At 37.4% G+C, this 21,628-nt stretch overlaps 1 protein-coding gene across 1 annotated transcript; it reads left to right on the forward strand.

The window, feature by feature from the left end:
• The first annotated feature begins 751 nt into the window (after nt 1-751).
• Nucleotides 752-21,133, forward strand: LOC139122722 (inositol polyphosphate multikinase-like). The gene is made up of 5 exons (XM_070688381.1): nt 752-1,192; nt 15,225-15,407; nt 16,839-17,011; nt 17,817-17,898; nt 18,591-21,133. The coding sequence occupies exons 1-5, from the start codon at nt 1,057-1,059 to the stop codon at nt 18,653-18,655; spliced, it is 639 nt and encodes a 212-aa protein (XP_070544482.1). The 5' UTR covers nt 752-1,056; the 3' UTR covers nt 18,656-21,133.
• The last annotated feature ends 495 nt before the right edge of the window (nt 21,134-21,628 follow it).

The raw sequence follows: 21,628 nt of genomic DNA on the forward strand, positions 1-21,628 counted from the left end.
ACCATTAGAAAGCAAAGACCGTCATATCATATCAATAAAAATCACAAGTTTTTTTGTTCCTTAAGTACAAATTCAGTGTCACAAAACACGAGAAATATTTTTGCTTTTGGCTTTACTAGCCTCACAGACACTAAATTTAACCTATAAGCGTAGAATTCATTTTGGAATACAATTAAAATCCCGGAAGAACGAGAACATGAAGCAGAGCAACTCAAATGGAAATGTGACAAACTTCTGAGTACCACAGCTACTCTGCCGCCAATCTGATTAAAATCAGATGTAGAGTACGGCGACGTCTGTGTACTTGCGCGGTTTTCTCTTAAGCTTGCTGTCGCCTCTCACTAGTAGTGAGAGGCGACAGCAAGAGAAAACCGCGCAAGTACAGAGACGTCGCCGTACTCTACATCTGATTTTAATCAGATTGCTCTGCCGCGTGTCTGTACGTACGTACGTTGACACTACTCTTCCGGTTGTCCCCATACCACCCAAAAATTCACCGACCAGAAAATTTCGTACCGTACATGTTTTCACCATTCAATTTGCGTGGGTAATTGTTTGAATCTACTGCGCAAGAACTTATCCCTAAGCAAAGTCTTAACACTTTTATTGCACGTATGGTTCTAACGTCATGATTTTTATTCGCTTTTTGCCGAAACTACTGCGACGCATACACTGTACACGGACACGCCGAGACCGAGAACGTTTGGGTCACAAGAGGTCATTTAGAGGTCATCGTTTGTCATGACGCATGAGCAGATAAACGCTAGTCTACTGAATGAATGTGCGATTACGTGTGTGGCTTCGCGATCCATGATCGTGCGGTGCAAGTTCATCTGTGTTCTACCAAACTGTGGCCGGTGTAGCCTGGAAAATGCGATGATTTTGTCCCTTTGAAGACTACCTTATCTAGCGAGTAGTTCGAGTGTGACGGAAACTAGGGCAGTATACCTCTAAAATCGCCACAAGCATGCATATCGATGACTGCCAGACATGAAGCTGGGAGAGGCCTGCTCGTCGAACGATATCGACTGACCGAAGTGATACGCTGAACGAGCAATGGCAAGCGCAGGAGACGACGCCGTGAAAAAGGCTGCGCCAGGCCGAATACCGACCCCGCCCCTACCGGAGGGATGCATACCCCTGGAACATCAAGTTGCAGGTCACATTCACGGACAAGGGAAGACGAAAGCAGGTAGAGTAGACGGTGACCCAACATGATTCGTCACCTCAAAATGATCTGTAAACAGTAGGAATGGCACCGCGCCCGCGGTGTACCGTAGCCTTTTAACGTTCAGTGCAGTGTTGTTCCTTCGTTGATATCAATATCCGCCGGATTTCCTCCCTTAAATTGAAAACTACCTGCACTTAATTCATTTATTGTTTACTTTTGACTTCCCCACACCTTAATTTTTATTGGCGGGTGCGGCTATAAAGATTACAACGGCGTTAGAAAGTATTGACATCCCACAACATAAAATTACCATTATTGAACTGAACGCGGAGAATAAAATTGCAGTCATTTAATACTAACCAAATTTAAATTGCCAACATAACTGTTTAATTCCTTTGATGTTAGTTCTGTATTCCACAATGTTTAAGGTAGGATGTTGTTAAGGGATCACAGTCGTTTGGAAAGACTGTGTGTCGTGCATGTAATTTCTCTAAAAATCCGATGATGTACTTCAGTGTCAGCCAATATTGAATGTGCCAATATTTTATGTCTCAACACGAGGGCCTGTACCTGCAGTAAAAAAAGTTGGCTATATGAGTAGCGTCCATGTTAACTGTCACTGTCACAAACACTTATTCACAATCTGTACAGCCCAAGCAGTGGCATATTTTACAACTTTTGGTATCAAGAAAACTCTCACTTCCTATGTATGTTATACATCGTATTTAGCATTATTTAAAGCTGTGTCAGTGTTGGCATCGTCAGGCCATGTATCTCCTGTCATCGATACTTGCAAGAGTTGTTATAGCAACAGCCTCTCTCGCTGACAGTGGCTGGACAAATTTTTATCCGTTCTGGTATACATGACCAAAAAACTGCCAGTAATATCTTCCTTTCCCATCACATTGTTCCTGTCAAAGTGTAGTATTGTAATAGTAATCTTAGTTGTTGATGAAGTAGAGGTCCTGTTAAATGTTTGCAGAACATCTGGCAGTCCTTTTAGCTGGAAATAATGGATTAATTAGTAATGTCATATTGGAAAATAATTTAACACTGGTGACGTTAATTGTAATACATCCATGCGTTAACACACTTAGAAATTAAAAATTGCTAATTACCAGAAAGAAAATTTATGCTTAGGTTGGTAAATTGTCAATTTCTCAACCGGGTCATGCCAATTTTCCTTGACTATTAAATTCAATTCTATCAACAAAAGGGTCAAATGATGAAAAGGCATAGGATAGTCTAGGTAATACCGTCTGACTGAATATGTGTCTGGTATTTGTTGAGCTACTGTACAATCGGAGGCAAGGCTCATCTCATGGTGGGTGTTGCCATCGAGGCATTCTTACATGTACTTGCAAATAACAGAGTCAATTCAGTGCAAATGCGATTTAATTATCTCTGGCCATTCCAGTCTGGTGGCCAACATCTGTAAATGACAACAGCTGGCACAAATATCACTCAGTCTCTATGTTCTTCTGGTGAACTTCATTTTCATATGGAGGTGTTTTATTTCAGCTAAGCAAAGCTGCACAAAATTCTTGTGGTTGCATGTCTATGTGTTGCCATAAAGATACCAGTTCTGTAATACTATTAGTGTGACTATGGTAAATTTGAGATGTAGCGACAGGTTTTGCGCAAAGGAATAATCTGGGAATGTCTGTACACTGAAGTGAAGCAGACTTACCTTTAGCATGAAACTCAGGTTATATTAATGGTCTAGAAATTGTACAAACAGTGTTGGTATCATTAAACACGATTGCTTTGATATCCAAAGGGAAACCTGGTAAAATATACTAGCTGACTCAGGCCAGAATTGTAGGCCAGGAATTTGTGAAGAACTGTTTCCTCGCATCTGCTTCCTGTTTTACAAACGCAGGAATTTTTATATTGCTTAGTAAGTAACCTATATGTATTTGTTAGGACAAATACTTGTATTTTATGTTTGTTTCCATTCCATTATATGTACTTGGAATGAGTGAGATATTCCAAGGTGTAAAATGATTAGGAAAATGTGCCAGTTCTTAAAATTGTGAAAAATAATTGTCTCTGACTCTCGCCATCTCCACGGTTGTTTAAAGAAAATCCTAGGAATACTATTATCTGTCTCCAGGTTATATTTCCTGGAAAAAAGGCATTGAAATGAACCACAAACTATCATGGTCGAGGTAGACTATTTGAGAAGCAATACTTAGTTTCTGCCATTACCAAACATACAACAAGACAATCGAAACTAAAATATTGAAATGACTTCCAGGAATAGAGGTCAAAAGGTCAGAAGAGCTGAATCACATCCCCTTCTGCCTTTGGAAAAAAAATGATAAATTTGCCATTTGCTGTCATTATTGAAATGACTCAGACGTCGTCCATTATCAGAGCAGTAGAGTGTATACTTTCAGTGTGAAATAATTGAATATTTCCTAAAGGAAGCAAGGAATTCTGACATCTGCCCTTTGTTTGGAAGATAAGATACCACTCCCAGGGATACTGTGATAATTATCTTTTATCTGTGTGGATCTGAGAGCAGGTGTCTTGTTACAGGGGAAATCTGAACTCTTTGCTGAATAAGTATGATTTTCATGGATGAACCAGCAAACCTGTGTATAATTTCCCAAAGCCAGAGTAATTAGGGATCAACCATTACATCTTTTGAGGGAAATGGTCAGATTGTGAGAAATCATGAGTGTCGTTAAATTTTGAAAGAAACATCCCCCATGCTGCTTTTTGGGGAAAATTTCACATGTCTTGAAACTGACAACATATGGAATTCTTGAACAAAGTGTTAATTCTCTATCAACTCTGAAAACAAGTATTTCAAATCTTGGAATGTAGCAAAAACCTGCATATGGTATTATCCTTATTCTTATCATCCTCAACCAAGATTTAACCTGTTCACCCCTAATTTCTTGTAAATAGGTCTGCAATCACCATTGATTAACGTTGGATTTGGGCCAAGCCATGGTGTGAAAGGGTTAATGGTCCTTTACTTGTTCTACAAATTATGTATATCTGCATTGTTGGCAGACCAATACCAATCATGCCTTTTATAAAAAGGATAATGAATCAGTTATTCCTTCCAAAATCCAGGATACTGATATTGTGACTTATCATTGATCTGTTCCATGGTCATCTCGCCTTTATCCTAAATCCATAACATTTCACGTCTGGTGGTTCTGGTAAAATTTTCGTAGAAAGAAAACAATTTTATGAATTAAAATCAAATCACAGCGGAGACTGTAACAAGATGAAAATGAACACCATGCCCGGAAAAGATAATTACATGCCGATAAAGGCAATAAAAATGAATTATGTTTGATATTATGAGCTCTACAGTGGGCAAAAAGTTAGTTTATAGTTTGCTGTGAGAAATGGAGTGCTGTATAGTCCATTGCTTACAATTTCCGTTTATTATGCCCTCAAAATGAATTGTGCCCTTTTCACGCAGAGCTAGATGTGTTCATGTAATTGAGTACCTTTTCACAGTGCTTATAGCTCTCGGCCAAAAGCTGATAGAGTCTAAGTTGATTCCCAAACGTGGTTATCTGAAGCATTCCACAACAAAATGAACACTCAGCCCAAACCAAAGGAGATTACGTCCCCCTTGGTTCAGTGTTTTCATGATGGTGATGACATCACTAGTATGGATGACTCACAATGCTTTTAGTCGCCTGATTTGCTTGTCTCCTAATGGACATTCAAATGTCTGTAAAAGTCTTCATCATCAACAAGACAATATTCCATTTATCCGATATGTGCATATATATATCTATCTATCTATCTATCTATCTATCTATCTATCTATCTATATATATATATATATATATATATATATTATACCAAAACTTGTTTGTATCTTCTCAGAGGGGTAAAGTGCTCGATGCAGGGATGCAGAGCAATATTACAATAAATATGAGAACACATCAAGTATGTTTGGTACCTATTACTCGAGTTTCACGCATACACGCGATCGTCAGATAGGTAGATTTTATTGTGTGAAATTTGCTTCAGGTGCTTACATATAAGTGTCAGGTTGGGTCAAACCATTTGTTGTTGTGGGTTGGATTGAAATTTGACAAGTAAAATTTGTTTTCGTGTCGGCACTTTGAGACCAACTCGGAACGCATGTTTAAAAGGCTAGATTTATCTGCATTGATTATGAATAGCTTCTCTGTAGGCAAAGGTTGCATTTCTTTGACACATTTGAGTAACTACTTGCTTTTGATAGGATTGACCATGATATATTAATGGTTTGTCCTGAGATTTCAGCACAGAATTGTCAAAATATGTCTGTCACTTGAAATCTCAGGACAAACCATTTAATATATCATGGTCAATCCTATCAAAAGCAAGCAGTTACTCAAATGTGTCAAAGAAATGCAACCTTTGCCTTACAGAGAAGCTATTCATAATCAATGCAGATAAATCTAGCCTTTTAAACAGCGTTCCGAGTTGGTCTCAAAGTGCCGACACGAAAACAAATTTTACTTGTCAAATTTCAATCCAACCCACAACACCAAATGGTTTGACCCAACCTGACACTTATATGTAAGCACCTGAAGCAAATTTCACACAATAAAATCTACCTATCTGACGATCGCGTGTATGCGTGAAACTCGAGTAATAGGTACCAAACATACTTGATGTGATCTCATATTTATTGTGTATATATATATATATATATATATATATATATATATATATATATATATATATATATATATATATATATATATATATATATATATATATAAAACACAAATTACTTCAAGTACAGAGTAATAATATCTGTCACTTAAGTTTCATGCATTGTGCAGTCTTGAGACAGATAGACAGCAACAGACAGAGAGACAGACAGAGAGACACAGAGAGACAGAAAGAGACAGACAGACACAGGGAGAGAGAGAGAGAGAGAGAGAGAGAGAGAGAGAGAGAGAGTAAAATATAACTGTAATATATTTATGTAAACTGCATTTATGTTAGTATTACAATAAAATAAAAACAAAACATGGAAAAGAAAAGAAAAGTGAACTTCAAAATGTGAATTGACATAGAGCAAGAGAAGAATTAGCATCGTCTAGTAAAGGAATGATACGTGACATTACATCTATCCCAATATTATCCATTAGTGTCAGCTTACTTACCATTTCTGCTGCCTGAAGCATACCTAAGAACACCTTTATTCCCCTTGTCAGTGTCATCCCCTGCATGGTTTGTTTTCTTGTTTCTGATGAGTGAATTTCCATAATAATAGTTTTACTCTGAGTAAAAAAGACTCAATATGTTCTACAGGCTCAGTACATCTAGGAGATCATGAGATGGCAGTCCAAACAAACTACCCGGCTATTTCTGTGCACATTTGTGTACATGGTCCATTCAAATTCCAGGTTGAACCTATTGGAGATGTAAATTTAAACAGACTCCATGTTGTTCAAAATTTCATATTCTGAAAATGCGCAAAACTTTCAAAACACTAATGATGTTTCTTCAGATTGGGGTACAAGATAAAATATGTTTTTTTTGTGCCTCAAAAGTAATAATGAATATTTCAAAAAATAAAAAGTTTGACTTCACTAAATGCTGAACATTAATTTCTCGATTGTGAAACTCTATTTTGTGAGTGCATCTCTCAATCGTTTGGGTGAATGACTCTGAAAGAGATGTAGATTTAGTCTTCTGCAAATTGTAATAAATAATTCACACGATAACTGCAGCTTCCGACAGGACAGATGTTGTCGACTTTTAAAAACAAATCAGCCCATCTAGGTGAATTATTATTATAACTTCAGACTGGATGCTTATCTCAAGTGGCCACCTAGCTACACAATTCTGAGACACAATGCAGTAACTGTGGATAGGAAATTTTATCTTGTTCAGTGGCGGGTATTAAGTTTGTAATATGATGGGTCAATATATCTACAAAGCTCAGGAGGTTGCAATTTCTGTAAAGCCATAGAATGTGTAATGATACCAGGGCAAATGAACTGTTTAATATTTAATGATTCAGGCATGTAGATTCACCTGGGAGTTGGTCACAAACTGTGAAATCTGTATATTCACTGTAAATGATCAATTATTAATCAAAAGTGTGTGTTAAAATTTTCGTGTATGTCATCAGAATTTCTGGATATGTGATTACTATTTGAAAGATCAAAATTTTATGGGTATTTTCGATATGTTTCATTGGTCAATAATATCGTTGGTATTCAATATAAGTCATTTGAAATCAATTGAGGAAATTGTCAAGATGCTTGGATAGTTGGAAAATGTGCCAGGGTTTCCTGATTTCCTGCTTGAAACTGGACTGGGTGACCTTTGACCTACATGTATCAATGTCAGTCACTGCTGTAACGGTTGCTGAAATTGACTTTCCATTTTCTGAATGCACAAGTTTATTGAGTAATGCGTTAGAGATGGGACAAATATAACGGTAACACTGTATGTATTCGTCACAAGTGTGCATCCATTCATATTTTCGTGTTGATTAGAATTCACACAATTTCAAATGACCTTTAATAGTAAATATATTAGTGGACTTAATAAGGCTATTTCCTGACCTCCACACACTTTGAGCATTAAACTGGCTGACTGCCATTCAGGGTCAAATATGGAGTTATGTAGAAATCTAAACTAGGTCATCATAGCGTGCAGAGGCAGAACAAGTTGTACTTCTCGTATTATGTCCTTCTCCTTTCCTTATCTATCTTTGCTATTTTTGTTTCTTTGTACTTCTGGTTAATTACCCATCGAAAATATTTCATGGTTATTAGTCTTATTAACCTAAACAGTCATATTGGTTTGATCCTGCCATTATAATCAAAGTAAGTAATTGAATTGACGCATGCAGCTTTAACCCTTTTCCTGCCAAGTCGGTGAAAATCCGCTTGAAATTCGGTGTAGCCAGAATCTAAGCACTGGTGACCGTTATTCTCCCAACCCGGTGGAAATCGGACCCTTTTTGGGTACCCCCTTTCCTGCCAAGTCGACGGCACTACGTTTTGCTATCCCCTGTGCGTTTAGGGGTCATCCGAGGAGAGGTTTTCTGACAAGGAACGCCTTTTCCCTCGAAATGGGTTCGCAGGGAGTCGATAGACAGGGAAAGGTGCAGAAACCTGTCCGCCAGTCCCCCACACCCGAGGGGGGCTGGGTTTTTTTTACCGCTTTTTAGCGGACTTGGCAGGATAGCATGGTGACGTTTTCTGGCGGAGTTGGACGTACTTGGCTGCCTGGCACTATAGAGATTGCTGCCAAACTTGACCAACTCGGCAATGCTAATCTAGAAGGCTACCTCTTGTAAACGACTTGGCAGATATGCCGATGGTGCGAGACGAAAGTCACTTATTCAGTTGTGCGTGACTGAAAATGAGAACGTATTTTTGACGGGACGGCTCGACTTGTTCCTCCGATGGAACGGATGTGAACGACTCGGAAATACCATTACAAACTGGTGTCCGACGTACTAAGCTGGGCTTCAGCTCTGCAAGTTCAAGCCAGGCAACATCCTTCACCGCCTTGGCCGTGCCATTCAATGGACGTAGCTTTGGATTTTTTATTTATTCCATCGTCCGAAGTATTGGCTCTGGTTTGCAGGCAAACGTATCCTCTTGCCGACGCATTGGTAACTACGTACGCTGTTTGCGTACAGAGAATTCATAAGGTCAATAAGGTCAATGTGTAGTCTGCTACGGGGATACCGCCTGCATTTAGCAGGGACTGCTTTTGTTATGCAAACCAGCTAGCAGTACAATATGGCTGCCAGGCATGTGGACACGTCGATGGCTAGAACAATGGAAGCATATTGCGTTGCACACCCGTGCATCGCAAAAGTGAACTGAAGACTTGGGTGTAGTGACTGGTTATCACTGGTTAGCTGTAGCCCAAGCCATGTCGGTACAAACCCGTACCTGACTGAGGACCACTCGATTAAGTCAGTAATGAACGGTAACACTCGTAAACCAACTCCCAACTGAGCTGGCTAAACTACGTGGAGCTGTGCTTCAATGGCTCAGCCATGTCGTTAATACAACGGCAAAAACGTAGTTTTTGTGCTACACTGCCAAGTCGTTGAAGGTACGTATTCAATTGACCCTACCCTGGGGAAACAGGACAGGTTTGCCGGTGCTGCTGCACCCCTAGCACGACCCTCAGGGTCTCTGACTAACAGACGAGTGAGGTGATGTTTGTGCCTAGCGGACGTGCGTAATACTGAAGGAGTTTATTTCCGAAAAAATAAACATGAAACGGCAATAAAATGACGCACTCCCAGGGGCAAACAAAGCCGGTGACCTCAATTTTTTTCTGCAGTAACCCTTGAGCTCCTTCCCCTGTCTACGGGCATGTAGTAATTATCGAAGTCTAACACGTATAAGCTAAAACAACCCTGAAAATGGGCGATTTCTGCCAAAATGCCTGGCAGGATAATATGCAGGAGAGCCAATCTTTTACAGGCACATATTATTGGGCGGTTTTCTACTGACTTGGCAAAATAACGGACAAGGGTGCTCGGCAGGAAAAGGTTTAAGCTGATGAACAGGTGCCCTGTGGTTTTTATGATCATAATTACAGCCATGTAAGTACTTCATAAAGCTGTATGTAAATTGTTTTGAAAGTAATTACACAATACCATGTGCTCATACATCTGTGTAATTCAATAGAGTGATTGAGCCATCAGTGACCGTTCATTGATGTTGAAAAACAAATGGACTGAGGTTAACATTGGCAGGGGAACTGTGTACTTTGTAATAATTCAAAGGGCACCAGTCTTGTCAACCTATTGCCTGGTCATATGACCAAGTAGAAGATGTTGTCCTGGTAACTGTAGTGACTGAAAAGTTGTGAGAAAGTAGCAGCTGGCAAGCAGAATCAATCGGTTTATACATTTTTAAATGACGTTAGTGTTTGAACAAAACCACCTGGTGAAGATTTCAGTCAAAATAACCCAAGCAAGACACCAGGTTTTCAACAGAAGCGAACGCAGTACTTGCCCATAGATTGCAAAGATGTCATGTGATGCCCCATGCTTTATAGTCTTTCGATGTATTTTACCGTAGACCCTCAAGTTTTCTCAAGGGTCTGTGATTTTACCGAGATGTTGTGTTTGTCTTTCAGCAAGGCGTCTCTCCTGGAGAGCTAGTGACAATAGTGTACTGTCAATGCAGTATTAAGCCTTTGAGTTCTGTAATTGTTCCCACCAAAATTTTAGTGCAACATTTCCACCAATTTTTATAAATTTTTCTGTAATTTTTTTATAATTTTGGATCAAATTGACATTTCATTGCTACAGTTTGTTATCAAAATTTTGACAAAAATCTGAAAAAAAATGACTAGAGTATATTTTCTAAAGGTGACAAAAATTGACTTTGGCACTCAAAGGGTAAACCATCACAGCCTCTTGAAGAAGTGCAAGGATATGTAGTGGGTTGGTTGGGGAGGGGGATGCCTTCCAAGATTTTTTCAAAGTTGTCAGAGAATGCATTTATCTTTCCCCACAATTCCTGGTTTTCCATCCACTTTCCATTCATGTGCATATGATTGCGTCCCAGCAGCACAGCTGACCCAAAATCTTCATACAATCTTCACCCCTTTTTTCTAATGTGACCTACCCAAGATTTAATGGTTCACTCCGTATGAAATATAATGGTAGAAATGATTGACAGTTGGGGCTAAAAAATTTTTAGTTTAAAGGTATACAGTCACCTGTAATCTAAATATGTCCATATATGGTCAAAGGGACGTTCCTTGGTATTCAAATGCCCATGTGAGGGCACTGTTTTTAAAAAAGCAGCCACCCGCTCAAATCTGTGATTGGTGAGATTTTCTTTCCATGGTAACTGGCAAAATTGGAACAGATGACAGTATACCTTTAAAACAGAAGTTTACCTCTTATTTGTTGAGCAGATAATGTAATGCTGACAGAGAAAAGTTCTGTACCATGTCAATACTGTCAATCATTATCATTAACAAAATTTGAAGATCAATTCTTATCAGAAGTCGAAAGAGTATATGTAGTGATTCTCTCGTCAACATGCTGTGATTGTAACATTACTCCACCTCAGTACCAGTTCTGAGATGCAGAATGTATCTAGCACTCTGTCAAATGTTGTCAAAATCCTTGACTGACTACGCTTTGATGGGGCAGATGGAAGAGTGAAGTGTCCAGTAAAGTGTCAATTGTCAGAGAAATACGACAGAGTCTGTATTACAGCCCAGCAGGTGCAGCCTTCTTTTTTTTCGCTATCATGGATTGGATTTCTTGCACATGTCAAACAGGATATGCTTTTCGAGGAGTATGCTCCAGCTGAATGGATCTCCATGGTAACCAGATCATGCAGTAGAAGATGTTATAGTGTGTCTCTGTCAAATATTCACACCGATGAAACAGGTTAGACAGGTTTACAGTCTAGCTGTTCCCACACAGATCAATGAACTACCAGTATTAGACGTTACTACGTAACTGTGACCAAACAACTGGGTAGTTGTTAGATATTCATAATCCATATGAGAAGTAAGGTAGCATATTTAAGGAAATGTAAGGACTTCGTATAAATTTTCATAGCTAGCATTTAGTACATGAAATGGTCATGTTGCCATGGTAACTGAAAGAGCAATTTGAAATCTCCTTATTTTTAGTATAGAAGATCAGAGTCTTAGTGTAGGAAAATTAAAAGAAAATATTTTGTTTTGTTTTTTTTCTGGAAGAAATTCTGCAATTTAGCAATAATGCTTTAAAAACCCCATGGAACAAAATGGTTTGATGTGTTAGTTTATGCTAGTCACATCCTCATGCTTCAAAACTGGAAATGAATTTGAATGACGGAAAGAGCGCTATTGGCTTGTTTTCCCAGCTTAGTTGGGCATACAGCAGATGTATCACGCAGGCAGAGTGTGTTATGTGTTGTATTTGGACAGCCAAAGCCAGCTGAGTTCAACACATCACATGCCTGTCACGTATTGACTGTACTTGCTCAGTGTCTGATGTATGCAAGATAGCTTTTACACACATCTGTGCATGGAATACAGTCTGCCAGTGCCACTACCGGTAGATGTTGGAGATTCTGATCTGATAATGTGCAATTAATGAAATGCAGGGATAGGTTTTCATTTTGTAAATGGAAATGGTATACAAGGAGGGAGTTTAGAATTAGCGTAGAGACTATATCTCTTTCCTACTCAAAAGTTCTGTCTTTAATACCTCATGCTGAAAATGGTTTTGAGAGAAAAGAAAAGAAAAATGGTAAATTCCACGAGAAGAATACACCAACTCGGATGCCATGTTAACTCACAATGCACTGAATTCCTTCAGGAAATCAGAACCGGATCTTAACCTGTCTGTGATTAGTTGTAGATGTATCAGTGAGACTTTGTTGGTTATACTAAACCCAATTATAATGCATGTTCTGCCAGTATTTTACCACCTCTGTCACACACAAAATTCTCATTAGTTTGAGCCGTTCCTTTATGCAAATTTACATTCCTACCGGCGGTTCAAATTTCAAAAGCGCAAAGCTAGATGATGTTTTGTGATTTGCAGAAACCCAGATTGTAGATTTTACACCAGCATGGGTGTTTGGTTTCAGTCCATATCAAATAACAAACTAGTCTATTTCTGTTAGGTCTAATATCATTGTAGAAAAGTAACATAATGAAAGTAAAATCACAAAATTAAATTTAGAAAAGAAATAAGATTTAAATTAAATTTATTATTCAACTGCAACTGCAACTGTGCAGTGGCAAGTATGATTTTCTATGGGGTCTCATGTTATGATTAAGCGAGTTTATAATTGATGGTACTTCAAATATTTTAGTGTTCATATTGGTTATGACTTCAACAACTGCCATATATCATACAATGTAATGTTTATCTACTATCCATCAATCTATTTATCTATCTATCTATGACTATCAGACAAATCCATATAGCACCTAATATCCAAAGTTAAACAATGCTCGGTGGCACTTTGAGTGATAATTAAAATGCTCTCTGAAAGGTGATTGTTTTAAGCATCTTCTGAAAGTTTGACATTGGGAGAGGTCTTCTGTCTAAGAATAGAGAATTCCAGGATTTGCTGATGAGAATGAATATTTCAGGATGAATACTTGACCTTTGAATTTAAGACATCAGTGTTAATCTACCAACAGCTTTTTTGTCACCTCTGAATAGATTGTGAATAAATTTAAGTGTCGGTAGAGTGATGAACAGGGTGAAGAATTTAAAAAGTAGGTGGAAATTGTAATAGGCAATGTCAAGAGCAAAGCAGTGCATGCTGGGAATATAGTTCCATGACGTGAACCATATTTACATGTTTTTGTTGATAGTTCTGTTCTGTGTACTGTCTAAATATCAATTCTGCAAATCAGCATGATCAGTAATGAGAGGTAAAATTTTCTCTCCAAAAATCTGATTTCAAATTATTTCACCAATCTGTAAATACTAGCAAAAATATATTTGCGACATTTTTTGCAAGGTTTTTACAAAACTGAGCAGACACATATAAAAACTGCTACCATTAACGATGTGATGGGTTTTATTACAAGATAACTTGTCAGTGGATCTGGCTGTAACCTACAGCAGTAACTATGGTAACAAAACAACCAAACACTATGTCCACATTTCCATGGCAACATCTGTATGATCTTCTCTGCACTAGAACAAATCCATGATTGTAATCAGCAATATTGTTTCAGGAAAATATTGAGTCGTAGTGTGTAACTTATTTTCAAACTTCTTCCAAGGTTTTTTCATTGATCATGCATCAGAAATTGAACTTCAAGAAGTCTTTTATTTTTACTTTTTCCAATAAAATAAAGCAATGTATGTCAAAATTAAACATTTGAAACAATGCTTTGACTTCAAGTACATGTATGTTTGTCCAAGGTGTTTAGCTACTGGAAATATTGTATATTAAAAATTCATGAAATTCATGTATGATTCATGGAGACTAAAATATGACAGAAAGGTTTAAGTACACTAATGAAATTCACTATATCTACATCTGTTGGCATATGAGTTTGGTTGCAAGGAAAGGTTGGGCTTATGTGATACTCACGCTGTTACTTTCAATTGTTATTAATAAACAACAAATCAAAAAGCTCCATACAATAAATTGTCATAGGGTATTTGAGGTAGGATGTTGTAGAAATCTTGTTAAAACTGGATTATGTCTTCACAAATGATGACTAATGCATACACATACCTGGTGGGTTATTTCTATTTGCCAAAAAACAGTCTGGTAGATTTTTATCAGAATTGTTGTGACATTTCAGAAATTCGCCAATTTCTCACCAAGCCAGATCCAATTGTTATCCTAAATGTCAGAGGTAAAGCAGCTAAGAGTGTAATATGGATTGACAATACTGTATATGATTTGGGAGATCTGGGCAGTACCAGTACACACTCCTTTCATGATAATTAAATGCTATGTTGGATTTTTTGCACTAGTAATTTGTGATTTTCACTTTGGGAAATGCAGTGTGGTCGATAGCAATGCAATTTTTTCCACCAGCAGGCACAAATTAATGAACTGCTATGTTCACTTATTCATCGCAAATTTAGGAAGGATTGAGCAAAACAGTTTGATTGAAACCCAAAAAAAATCCTTTTTAAAATTGCTCATGTAACTTGGTATGTGTGTTGCCGCTGCACAAGGCATTTTCTCCTGGCATATTATTATGTGACCTTTAATAAAATTTTCTTGTACTTTGGCTTACAGTAATTGTATACACTCATACTGTAACAAGACTCAGGAGTTAGTGCAATATCTGTCTTCATTGATGGAGATTTTGTCTCTTGCATGTACCAATTTGAAGTTTTATGTTTCAAATTACAGTAACTGCAAGCTATGTACTTGGGTCATTTGAATCAAATAAGATGATGTGAAAGAATACAGCAATATCTTGCTGTGGCTACATGTACATCTGAACAAGGAAAGTATTCCAGACATGCCGAGCTTGCATATTCCAGCACCCAGCATCATCCTAGCATCTATTTATGTAACAACCATTAAAGTTATGTAATCATAAACATAAAAAAATTTGTGTCTATGTTATGTTCCAGGCATGTTACAATTTATTGATGGTAGCTTGCTGAAGCCAATACAAGCGCCACCTAGAGGCCGAAGAGAGCATGAGTTCTACTGTGAGGTCTTCCACGGTGACACAGATGACCCAGACTTGCACATACTGCAGAGATTTCTTCCCAGATTTCTTGGAACGTTTACGTCACCCCTGCATCCGGACAGTATCCTTTGCTACAGGAAATGTGTGTGAGTTTGTGATGATTTAACATCCGTCACTGAATAGACGTCCAACTTATTTAATATCATATAGGGCTCAGCCCTTGGTGTCGCGCCAGAGGTTAAGATTAGAAATTTCATTTGTATTGATTCATGATTAGTAATAGTAAAGGATAAAATAGAATTAATTGTTACTTGCTATATACGTTCGTACGACAGCTATGCCAAGTTTACCCTCTAGTGAAAGCAGTTTATACATGTAAAAAATGTTAGACCCTGCAGGTATAGATTTTCTGTTTAATGTGCAAAACAATGTTGTTCATAAATTGGCCATTTTTACCATTAATAAGCTATTGTGTTTAACAAGGGACATATTGTGCCATCAAATCATTGCAATAGTAACTGCACTTCCTAACTTCAAATTGGAAGCTGAAAACTAGCGTTCCGATTTTTGCTATTTTTGCATCAAGTTATTGACACAGAGGGCGCGTTCTAAAATTAAAATCCCAGCATTCCTTGCGTATGTCCTCGTTCATATGCACAACAGTTTTCTCTCTTTTTCTATTTTTTTATCGTGATAGTAACAATATTTTGTGGTGACACGGCGGATAATAGCGAGTGCAGACTAACATATGTACATGAATGTATTTAGAATGGAGTCTCTACCTACAAGCTTGAAAAGAGTGCACTTCTGGTTGTTTACATGGAGGCGGCCATTTTGACTACTTTGTTACAGAGTGCGTGAAATTAAAGATGTCATCTACCACAAATCCTACTTGACAATGCGTTTTTCAGACAAAAGAATTTCTCTGTTCCAAAGATAGTGAGAAATTCAGTTCAAAATGATCATTTTCGATTCTTTTTGAAAGCCGGATTCCATTTTGAAACAAGCAACTCTCGCAAAAAGGAACGGCCAACTCACATTGGAATTAAAAATCATATGGCAGAGAGCCACCAATGGGAATAACAAGTATTTGTTTTGCTTGGTTGTTTGAAGTTCTGCAAGTTTAAAGAATATTGCTCAAACCCTCAAGTAAATTCAGCAGAGCTGTCATTAACTACAAATCCTCGGCAGAAAAATAACTTACTTTCTTAACCTTAAAGGTAGGCGGTCATTAGAAGTGTGTGTGCGCAACTTTCTTGTTTACAAAACAATGTATTTCATGCATGATATCTAGATGCATCTCTTCAACTAGCTGCAAAATTTAAATTTTACGATATTCATTGTTAACAAACATGTTTTAACTTTCATAAATCGCCAACGTACCCTAGATACAGTGTTTACATTGGTCATAAGGGTCCCTGGCAACTTCTGATGACCGCCTCCCTTTAAAATATTTTGGTAAAGAGATAGAATGCAAGGAATTTTTTTTGGAGGTGAAGAATTTCATATCAATCCATTTCAATAATAAAGCTGACCTTGACATTGGCGTCAGTTACATATCTCAAACTGGAAGATATCACTCAGAGATTCAACAAGCCCTGTATACTGGATGTGAAAATGGGCAAACAGGTTTATGAGAAAGGAACACCCAGGGACAAAGTGGAGCTTGCACGGAAGAAGTACCCACCACTAGATAGAGTAGGATTCCAACTGCTTGGAATGAGGGTAAATATGGAATAATTAAGGGACCAGTAACTCTGAAATTTTGATGATATTTTCACTATTTTTGTTGTTAAGTAAATCTTGTTTTCTTGTTCTACTCCCCAAAGCATGTTAAAACACTCACTATTTATCTTGTCAACATAGCATCTATGTGTGTGTTCTGTTATTGTTTATATCTGAATTCTAGTCTGGACCAGAATTTGTTCGACAAGAATAACAATGTAGTCAACACATGTACTGGTACAGACTGAGTTGACAAGCTGAATACTGTGTATCTCAACATGCTTTGGGGAATAGAACAAGAAACTCAAAAACTGTAAAAAAAATCTTAAAAGTTCCAGCTACTAGCACTTTAAGCATTACTTGAAATGAGGGTTTTACTTGAAATGGATTCTCCTACTTGTCATTTTTGTCAGAAAAGGGAGCTTAATAATATGTGAAGATCAGAAGGAATTGAAAACAAATAGAGACTGAGTGAAAGACACTGTGACAGCAAACAGACAGGACAGACAGACAGACTAATAGAAAGAGAGAGACAGACAGACTTTGCAAGTGGTCAATGAGTTGAACCCAATATTTGAATAGAGCACAGTAAAACCAAAACCATGTGCTGAAACTAAGCTTGAAGTTGAAATGTGTACATTTATTTACATGTATTTGTTTGTACCGCTCTAACATAATGTCTTCAACATCAGGTTTCAAAGCAAAACAGTGTGACATTTATTCCAGCGTAGGCCTATTGTTCAATATCCATGGCCAGACTATGAATAAAGACACTGTTGTTCTGTTTTTCCGTCTTTCCAATCAGATTTACCATTCATCCATAGATGAGTACGTCTTTTATGATAAGACGTACGGAAGGAGTCTTGATGAAGATCAAGTCATTGAAGGTAAATCTGTATTTGGTTGGAATAATTCACCGCTTGAAAATCTTGAAGAGCCATGAAATGAGAGTCAAAGCCAATCTGTTATCACAAATCATACAACAACTACATATAGATAAAAGCTCTGATTGTTTTTGTTGATGAAAGAAGAGATTTTTATTTCAATTAATGCACAAAATCTCATGAAAAAATGATTGAAAAACTCTGTAAACCTTTATGAAACAATATCTACATTTGTTTAAACTCTACATGGTATATTATCATAGCATACAATACAGTGATTGTACTGTAATGCGTATTTTCTTACAGTTGGTTCACAAATACATAATATGGACAATCTCACTCATCTCACAGTTTGGGTACATAGGTGAATAATTTGGGAACCCATGTACCTTGTCTTTTGTTCCAAAATATGATTGCATTTATAAAAGTTTGTAAACCCTGTTACTATTTACTGGGAGCTTTGGTAAACAGAGATACCAGCCTTGACAAAAACACTGATCTCTATTCTTGTATTTTTTACATGTATACATCTATATTATTTGTGTATTTTAGCCATATATCAAACTAGTCTTCTATTAATTTTTATAGTAATGATTTTATAGAGTTAAAATGTCAGCATTTGTACATTGGTGATATTCCCCCACAGCTTGATGTAAAATTACTCTAATAGGTATATGATTTTCTCTCTGCAATAGGTCTTGCCAGGTATTTGAACAGTGATGAAGAACTTCGGACTGATGTAATCCCAGCATTCATCTAAAAATTGGAAGAGATTCTGGATTGGTTTGAGAATCAAACCAAGTTTCATTTCTTCTCAAGTTCCCTGTTGCTAGTCTACGAAGGTGACGTCGTGTCATCATCTGATGAAGATGACTCAGAGGATGGGTACATCCAGTACGGAGCAAACATCGTCAGCTATTCAGAGCTTGAAATGAAAGACTCAGATGCCAGGGAGTCAAAACTCAAGAACGCAGCAACTCCATTACTGCCACCGCCCCCACTATCAGTGATGAAGCAAACTGATAGGCCTGTTTCTATGGCAACAATTTCCACGACAACAAATAATGGCGTAGAGCAAAGCAAGAAAATGATGAATGGCCCTATTCTTGAAGAGGGGGCTTGTGGCGTTGATAAAAAGGATAGTATTGACGGACCTTTCAAAGAAAAGCTGATGATTGAGGAAGTGAACGGAAACGGTCAGGAGGATTATCGAGGACTGACAGTGGCCGAAATGAGAGCCAAACAAAAAAGGACTCTGGGGCCACCCACAGTGACTTCCCCACTTGCTGCAAACCGAGAACCTGATTGGTCAGCTCTGCATGAATCATGTGACTCCCGCCAGCCAATAAGCAACTTTGATTTTTCTATGCAGGCTTGCGCATTGGAGCCGCCCAGTCCAATAACCTGTACCATCAATGAAGACCTGGTGGACATTAAAATGATCGACTTCACTCACGTCATTGAATCAGACGTGAGAGACGAAAGCTATCTTTACGGACTTAAACGACTCATTCAACACTTCAAGACACTAAATATTTGTGGATTTGAGTATTAATGGTGCTACTTTTTGGTTTACTCACTTTACCAGCAAGTCTTTTCTATATATTCCTACATATTAAGCTCTTCCTTATTTGCTGTCTTTTTACGGTCTATTATCCATACAGTCTGGAATATTTCACAAGTGGCATATTTAGAAGCGATGTCTGCAAAGAATTGTCTAGCAACACATGAGGGCTGATCTTAACTTCCTACCTCAAGGATTTTGCTGTATTTCTTGTGAATCTGAATGCAAAGCGACTTTTGAGATTGAACAGTCAGGAAGGCATATGTCTTCTCCAATGACATGTTATATGTATTAAAAGATTTCATGATCCTGTTCAGTGTACAGTTCAAACTAAATTATACAACATACTTGCAGGAGATTTCCTGTAAGATTTCCCATACTTTAACTTTCAAGGGATGCTCATCAAATTTAAGCTCTTCAGTATAACGGCTTAAAAAGCAACATTTAAAGTTATTTCTTTCTTAGTAATTCCTTAGTTTGCCATTGGAAAACGATATTGCTCTCTCAAAAAAGGCATGAAACCATTCATTGAGATCAGTCAGCTATTAGTGCTCTCTGCAAAAGTCCAAGATATCGTAATTTTCATATGTACATGTTCAAGTTCTATTTTCCCACCAGTCGGAGCCCACTTGGCAGTGGATTATTTAATCATTTCATTCCAATGAAAAGTGTAATACAGGTATTTACTGTGAGTTTATACTTTACTCTCACAAACTAATTATTGATCAGAATACATTAGAATCATTGCAGAACAATCTAGGTCAAAACTAAATATCCATCAGATCTTTTTCCTCAGTTTTTTCATAAACTATTTCAAAAAATGATAAACTTGCTTTGCGTCTGCAAAATGACACCATAAAATATCAATTAACTGAAGGGTACTAAAAGTTGAAGTTCGAAGGTCAAGGGTTAAGGGTCACCGTATTTGCATGACTGTATTGACCTGGTTTGTTTTGGCTTTATGTATTTACCTTTGGTGAGACTTGTTTAGACTAATTGTGAATAATAAGTACTGTGTGTCTGTTAGTTTGAATCAAGGCTTAATTCACCATGACGATTGCCTTTTTGTATTCAAAGTCACTTTATTTATAGTCATGCAAAGTGCCATATTGGTGTCACTGCCCAAAAGTCAGTGTATTATTGGAATGCCTCTATGCAAGTTTTTTATTCTAAATATTCCTGTATTTTATCTTTCTCTAAACGATGCAACTCTTTTTTTCTTTTGACTATTTTAATTTCAACATTACAAATATTTTTCACAGTCAGTTATTTTTCCTTTGAATTTTATTTCTTGCTAGACTTATATGTACTCTTTGACAATTCATTATCTAAGCATACAGTGCTAAATGTAAGGCAGCTTAAACAAGATGGTAGGGCTGTCAGCTAAAAGAAATGAAAGCCATGAGAAAAATGTCCCGTCATTGAACTTCAGAAACTATCAGTGCAAATGTAACACTATTTGTATCAAATGCACATAATTTATCAATTTTTTAACTAACAATTTTTAGCCAGTTTTATTCAATTGGTCTTTCAAATGTGAGCGTACACTGTGTTGGTTATCTGTCTAGCTTGTCAAGGTAACCACGATGGAGGACTGTATGCATGCATCTCTTACTGGACGGTTGCCATGGCGCTAACATCAAGGAGTCCATCTCTTCATTTGTCCTGGTGCAGTGAAAAAACAAGACTAATATCATTGTTTGCATATATGTCAAATGGTGTTCATGTTATTGTCAGAACCAGACCGGATTTCAATAAAAGTTTTTCAACATAAAGTATGAATGGTGTACTCTCATAATCTCTTCTTTCTATGTCTTGTCAATACACAATTTGTCCTAGGGCCAAATATTTGAAACAGGATGTAACTTTTCCTTGTAATTCCTCAAGATTTGACCAAACCTTCAACCTTTCAATTCAGCAGTAACCTTTACGCTCTTTAAGTAAAATAAAATAGCCTTGTTCAGCACTTTCTTTACTAAAAGTATGATATGTTTTTAGATGTTTTGAATATTGCCTGTTTTCAGAAAATATTCCTTTATTTCCTAACTTCATTGGATCTTTCCTAAAGATCATGAAATATGTGAGCTTCGTATGAGAATAAGGTTTTTGCCGTTTAAGACAAAAACGGCAGAAGTTAGAAGTTCACCAGTCCATTTAAACAATCAGGCT

The sequence above is a fragment of the Ptychodera flava genome, chromosome 22 (assembly GCF_041260155.1).
Source record: "Ptychodera flava strain L36383 chromosome 22, AS_Pfla_20210202, whole genome shotgun sequence".
Classification (NCBI taxonomy): domain Eukaryota; kingdom Metazoa; phylum Hemichordata; class Enteropneusta; family Ptychoderidae; genus Ptychodera; species Ptychodera flava.

Bases quoted from the DNA above. Each gene is read 5' to 3' on its own strand.
- LOC139122722 (XM_070688381.1), top strand. From the start codon at position 1,057: ATGGCAAGCGCAGGAGACGACGCCGTGAAAAAGGCTGCGCCAGGCCGA. The intron at 15,408-16,838 runs GTATCCTTTGCT...CATTGGCGTCAG, and splicing joins GTCACCCCTGCATCCGGACA to TTACATATCTCAAACTGGAA. The intron at 17,012-17,816 runs GTAAATATGGAA...CTTTCCAATCAG, and splicing joins TCCAACTGCTTGGAATGAGG to ATTTACCATTCATCCATAGA.